Source organism: Neophocaena asiaeorientalis, unplaced genomic scaffold (genome assembly GCF_003031525.2).
Source record: "Neophocaena asiaeorientalis asiaeorientalis breed wild unplaced genomic scaffold, Neophocaena_asiaeorientalis_V1.1 scaffold276, whole genome shotgun sequence".
NCBI lineage: Eukaryota > Metazoa > Chordata > Mammalia > Artiodactyla > Phocoenidae > Neophocaena > Neophocaena asiaeorientalis.
The window spans coordinates 509,785-515,784 of NW_020173725.1; the positions used below are offsets into that span (position 1 = coordinate 509,785).

The 6,000-nt window shown below is 55.1% G+C and overlaps 1 protein-coding gene across 1 annotated transcript in view; it reads left to right on the forward strand.

Annotated features, from left to right (window-relative positions):
• Positions 1 to 6,000, forward strand: part of ESYT3 (extended synaptotagmin 3) — a 51,013-nt gene that overhangs the window by 18,087 nt on the left and 26,926 nt on the right. Inside the window, exons 2-3 of the mRNA XM_024750726.1 lie at positions 2,232 to 2,273; positions 3,620 to 3,754. Of these exons, the coding sequence (XP_024606494.1) occupies positions 2,232 to 2,273; positions 3,620 to 3,754 (177 nt within the window). The remainder of the gene's footprint in view (positions 1 to 2,231; positions 2,274 to 3,619; positions 3,755 to 6,000) is intronic.

The window sequence follows — 6,000 nt, forward strand, 5'->3', positions numbered from 1 at the left end:
CAGAGGCACCAGTGACAGCCCCACTGTAACCAAACTCTCCCCTTTGTGGCGGTCCCCCTCCCCCTGCCTTGGTGCTGATCCTGTACTGGAATAGCCTGTTAATTGCATGCTTCCTTCACCAGCCTGAGAGCTCCTTGAGGACAAGACCTTGCATTCATTCATTCATACATTCATTCATTCCACAAATAGTTATTAAGACATTCATACACCAGGGACAGGCGCTAACAGGAAGCACGGCTGAGTCAGCCCACCAGAGCTTGTGGTCTGGTAAGGAGGCAGGTGGAAGACCAAGCGGCTCTAATAAGGTGTGTTGAAAGCTGTGATGGAGAAGCAGCAACACATACTAGGGACACCTAGCCCCAGCTTGAGCGATCTGGAAAGGCTACCTGGAAGAAGGGAAGTCTAAGAGGGTGGTGAATGGAGCCATCACCATTGGAGAAAGAGGTCTGTTTGAGACCCACGTGCAGGAGTTTGTACTTCAGTGCTGGGCAGTGAGTGTAATAGAGAGAAATGGAAGGGTCTCATCCTACACTTGGCTGGAACCCAGCTTGGGACCTGACCCAGGGCAGCTGCAGTGCATGTGTGGTGAACTGGCCGGGCTGACCCTGGTTCCTGGCCCCCTACTCCCCCGATGATTCCCTTCTGTTGTTCCTGGGCTGGGCTGGCTCCCCTTCTGGAAACCAGGCAGTATTTTTCTGGCAGCACCTGGGAATATTAGATGCTTCTCCAAGTTGGTATGGGCCACACTGCCCAGAGGTGGGGAAACTGAGGCTGGGAGAATGGCGTGATGTCCCAGGAGTCTCAGAAGCACTGAGCTCCCCTGAACTGTCAAGGCTGTTAAAAACTGCTCCTGAGAGAATGAAATCTCTCTCCGTCTCTTCCTGGGCGAGTGGCCTAGGCCTAGGTCTGCGTTTGGGCCCTCGGGGCATCCCCGGAACTAGCTCAGGGCCTGGCACTTGGCAGGGCTGCACCAGGTGTGTGAACTGCGTGGACGCATTTACTCAGTCCCTGGACGGTGCGCCTTCCGAGCCCCCAGGTGGGAAGGGCAGGCCCTTTCTCCACCTTCGGAGGTCCCAGGCCCACCGTGGATCTGATCCGGAGTTGGCCTCGTCCTCTGGGGACTTGCAGCACGGTGATAGTGATGGCCGTCCCTTCCGTTTTACTGATCCGTGTTCTGTGCCAGGCACCCATACACTCTTACTCTGTGCATCCCGGAAAACCCTGGTGGTGGTGCAGGGGCGGCCCTCGTGGGGGGTGGGTAGTACACTCAGTAGACATATTCCGAGACTGAGACTTGTGGGGAGGGGGTTCAGCACCCTCAGAATCAGGTTACGCGATGGTTAGGCGACAGGATTGTCAATTCCCCTCAGGGACCTCCGCTCCCCCACCACCACCACCACCCAAGGGATGTGGCGGGACTCACCCAGCAGGCCCTGGAGGGAGCTGTGCTGTGGCCATAGGATCTGGTCCAGGGGCCTCCCTGCCAGGGACGGGGGCACTTGCGGGGGGGCCGAGAGCCAAGGAGGGGCACATCCACTCCCCAGTTGCCCCTGGAAACAACACGGTGCCCTTTTTGGCCTTTTATATTGGCACCAGTCACCTCTGGAGTCAGTACAATCACAGTATATTAAGTGAAAAAGGCAGCCTGCAGAAAAGCACTGTGACCTCAATTTCTGTGAAAACTGCACATACTTGTTTCTGGAAAAGCCTGGAAGGAAACACATCAACCTGGTAATGACAGTTATCACCGGGTGGCGTTCTCTCATAAAACATTTTCCCTTTCGTTTAGCTGTATTTGCTAATTTTTTCTACAGGGACTACGATTACTTGTGTCATTAAAGGGAATAAGGGGGACAGAATCTGCAAGAAGCAAACTCGGGTGTCACCCTGGGGAAGGCCCGGGTTGGGGTTCTGCACTTCCACTGGGAAGGTGGGCCAGGGGCGAGGGGAGGGCGGAGGGTCGCGGCAGAACTGCCCCTCCGTGCCTCCTGAGCCAGGAGCTGGCGGCCAAGGTCAGGTCAGTGTCAGGCTGCACGTGGGCGCCTTAGGGCTGGTTGCCCACCCCCACCCCCCAAGCCTGGCCGCCTGCTGCACTCCTCCTTGAGGGCAGGCCAGCTTCCAGTTTTCAGGGTAGGTCAGTGCAGCTCTGTGCTTGGGAGTGGGAACCTGCCTGGTTCCGCAGGGCGGGCAGGTCTCAAGTCTAACTTCCCCTCGGGGCTTCTGTTCCCTAGATCCACTTCCCGGACGTGGAGCGGGTCGAGTGGGCCAACAAGGTAAGGCCAGGGTGGGCCTGGGGGCACCGGCCTCACTCCAGGCTTCGTCCTCCCCTGCAGCCCTGGCTGAGTCACCCGAAGCCTGGACGGGGCGGGCAGCGCGTGGACAAGGCGGTCCTGGTGGGAGCCCTGCCCGGGGAGGAGCAGAGATGGCCCTTAGTCGCTGGGGTGGGGGCCTTCTGCCTGTCGCTTGCTCTTCCCACCCTCCGGGTTCTTCTCATCACCAATGACTTTCTTTTCTAAAAAGAAAATATTTTTTATTGTGAAATTAATGCATGGCTACAGCAGAAAACTTAAAAGTACAGAGAAGCACAGAGCAAAATGCAGGGCCACCAGGCCGAGATCAGCGCATCCTGGGGAGAGGAAGGCAGTGATCCGGGATTTGACAGCAGCTCCTAATTACTGAAGCATTCTGGTGATTAGGGAACCAGGGTTTCGCCTGGTTCCCAGGCCGGATCTGGCGGCACTGGCTGTGCAACCTCGAGCAGGTTGCCTAACGTCTCAGAGCTGGTCCCCTCCTTTGTGCGATGGGAATAATGATGGTCCCTGCCTCGTGGGGTTGTTGTGAGTATTAATGAGGTAATTAAAACACCACAATGCCTGGCTCATGGAGGCCTGAGAGGGATAGGGGCGTTAAACCCTGAAACCGCACTTCCTCTGTTTAGGGTTTGTAAAGGGGGAGCTGCATCTTTCAACTAAGGCCCAAGTCCCAGAGATGGAAGAGGCCTTTGCCCCAAACAGAACATATGGGCTGCTCTGCCCCCCCACCAACTCCCTCTCCCCGCTCCTTACCCCTCTCTGCTCACCGTCTTCTGCCACCAGGTTCCATCTCTCCACCACCTTCCCTCTCCCCAGCTCCTGCACTTGGTTCCCAGCCCCGTGAGTCATCCTGCTGCAGAACTCAGCTACAGGCAGCCTTTCCCGATTGCTAGAAAAAAAATTAAATCCACAGGAAACAATTTGAATTTCTCTTCCGTGGCTTTTTTTTTCTTTTCTTTTCTTCTTAAACCTCTGGTACGTGCTCCTTTCTTTTACACCACTGTGTTGTTCAGGTAGCTTATGTTTTAGCACAGAACTAAAGGGCCTCATCATATTAAGTTTAGTGGGTGACTATTTCATGGTGGGCTGCCAAATGACAGCAGATCTTGGGATCTAACTGTAAGAGTGAGAACCACGGCTGTAGTTATCCGACGTCTGATGGACAGATGGACGGATAGGTGGGTAGACGGGATAGGGGGTCAGGCAGGCAGATGGGTGCTGCAGCATAAGGGCCACCACTGGGCAGCCACGGTTCTGGGGCAGGGGGCACAGACCTGACCACCAAAGGCCCCTTCCTGTCCTCCCAGATCATCTCCCAGATCTGGCCCTACCTAAGCATGATCATGGAAAACAAGTTCCGGGAGAAACTCGAGCCCAAGATCCGGGAGAAGAACATGCACCTGAGGACCTTCACCTTCTCCAAGCTCTACTTCGGACAGAAGGTCAGTGCTGTCTCGGGCAGGGCAGCCGGACCTACGGTGCAGGCTTTTCTCCAGCCCCCGCCAGGGGTCACTCACAGGGGGCCCATTCCCCACCTGCACTTCCCAGCCTCTCGGCCTCAGGCTAAACCCCTCAGTCCCTAGTCCCATCACCACCATCTCTACAGGTTCCGGGGAAGCCTGGCTCAGAGAATAGGTAAAGGAGAGGTGGGAAATAATTCCATCCTTCTTAAGCAAAATTTGGAGAACATGCCATGTGGTGGTGGAAGCCAGCCCGACACAAAGACGTACGAGTCACGCTTCCTAGCCTCAGCATCAGCTGGGGAGAACTCACCACGGTGGAGTGGGATAGTCAGTGCCTCAAAGCAGTGACTAATTCTCTACCAATTGGTTGATGCTGGCTATCTGTGTTATAAGCCCAGGCTAGTTCTGTGAAGATACTTGGTGACCCAGGATAAAAGTGTGTGTATTGGACACACCTAACGTCATGTCCCTATTCTAGGCTGCATTTCCTATTCCAGCCTCTTGCCCCACTCTTTCTGCCCCTCAGTGCCCCACTGATGTAAAAGTGTTATTTTGATCATCAGAAAATGCATACCCCAGGCAGAGCCACTGTGAGCTCCATCACCCCGTAAATCAGAGGCACTGGTATCTGGTCAGCTCCAGAAGAAGCAGATGCAGGGGGCAGGCCAGCCTGATGAGAGCTGTTGGCCAGCTCCAGGGTGTGTGCCCCGCTGGCCTCCCGCGTGGGGGCGGATTGGGCTTACCTGAGCCCTGGAGGTTCTGGCTGAAGCCACTCAGGCTCTGCCAGGACTCGCTTGTCCCAGCACCTGCTGGCTCATTTGTTCTTTCCCTGTTTCACTCACGTATGGCTTCCTGAGCATGGCCGTGTGCAAGGCACTGTAGACAGAGATGGTGTGGCTGTGCCCCTGCCTTCAGGAAGGTCCCTGTCCTGTCGTGGAGACAGACGTATAAGCTGGTGGGTGACGGACACTCACATGGCAGTGCATGCACGACGTGGAGGAACCCGTGGCTTCAGCAGTGGCGGGGCGTGGGAGTGTGGTAGTCAGGGAGGACTTCTGGGAGAGGTGATGTCTGAGTTGCCATTTGAAGAACTCAGCAGGCGAAGAGGCAGGAAGCTTGCGGACCGCTGTGTTCATAGCAGAGCCTGCCCGGCCAGGCTGCTTGTTGGGTGGTGATGCCTGTGGGACAGTGGGCCCTTGCTGGTGGCGGAAGCAGGCAGGCCTAGTGATGTCAGAGAGACCGCAGTGAGCGGTCCTGAAGCGAGATCTTAGTTCCCTGCCCAGGAATTGGACCTGGGGAGCCTGGATGAAAACCGGGAATCCTAACCGCTAGACCACCGGGGGCTATAGGCTAGAAGCAAAGTGGCCCTGACGCTTGCCCGCATTTGAAAGCAACAATGTTTCAAGGAGGCAAAAACTGTAAAAACAGGTACAAAGTTTATTATCAGAGGCACAGCATAACATGTGAGAGAACACACAGAGAAATTGTTTAAGGCAGAATCAAGGCAGAAATACACACCCAGAGAGAAAGGCGGTGGGCATCCTCCCTAATGAGGAGGAGGGCCATAGAGGCCGTTAAATCGTCGTATGTAGGGCAGTTCTTCCGGGTCTTCGTTTACATTTGGCCAATGGTCTCATTTCTTTTCCCACATCTGACTGGTCCTAGGACCCTCCCCAAGATGCGTGCGCAACTTTTTGCTAAGATGGATCCCACCGCAGAGGACTGTGGTTGCATGTCCACACTTATTATAGGGGGGCGCCCCCTCCCTTTTAGACCCCCAAGGAGCCTTCCTGCGCATGTGAAGACAGAGAAGTTTTCTGTGACCTCAGGACTGGTCATCTTATCTCTTTACTTCAGCAGAGCTCAGCTCTTGCATCCAGCTTTGTCCTTGGAGTGTCTGGGTGAGAACAAAGCTACAATTTTACTCCACTTGACAAACACCAGCTGTCCAGCCCAGGGGCCAATCTATCTCCGACCTCACTTCCTTTTCCTTATTTTACCTCTCCACTTCCCTTTTGGTTTCCTCAGTTCTTGTCTCAATGTCTGCTTCTGGAGAGAACCCAGCTCTTGCCACCAACTTTGTCCTTGGAGTGTCTGGGGAAAAACAAAGCTTCACATTGACTCCGCTTGACAAACACCAGCTGTCCAGCCAGGGACCCATCCATCTCCCATCTCACTAGGAGTGGCTGATCCTGAGAGATGATTTTCACCCTGTCACGAAAACC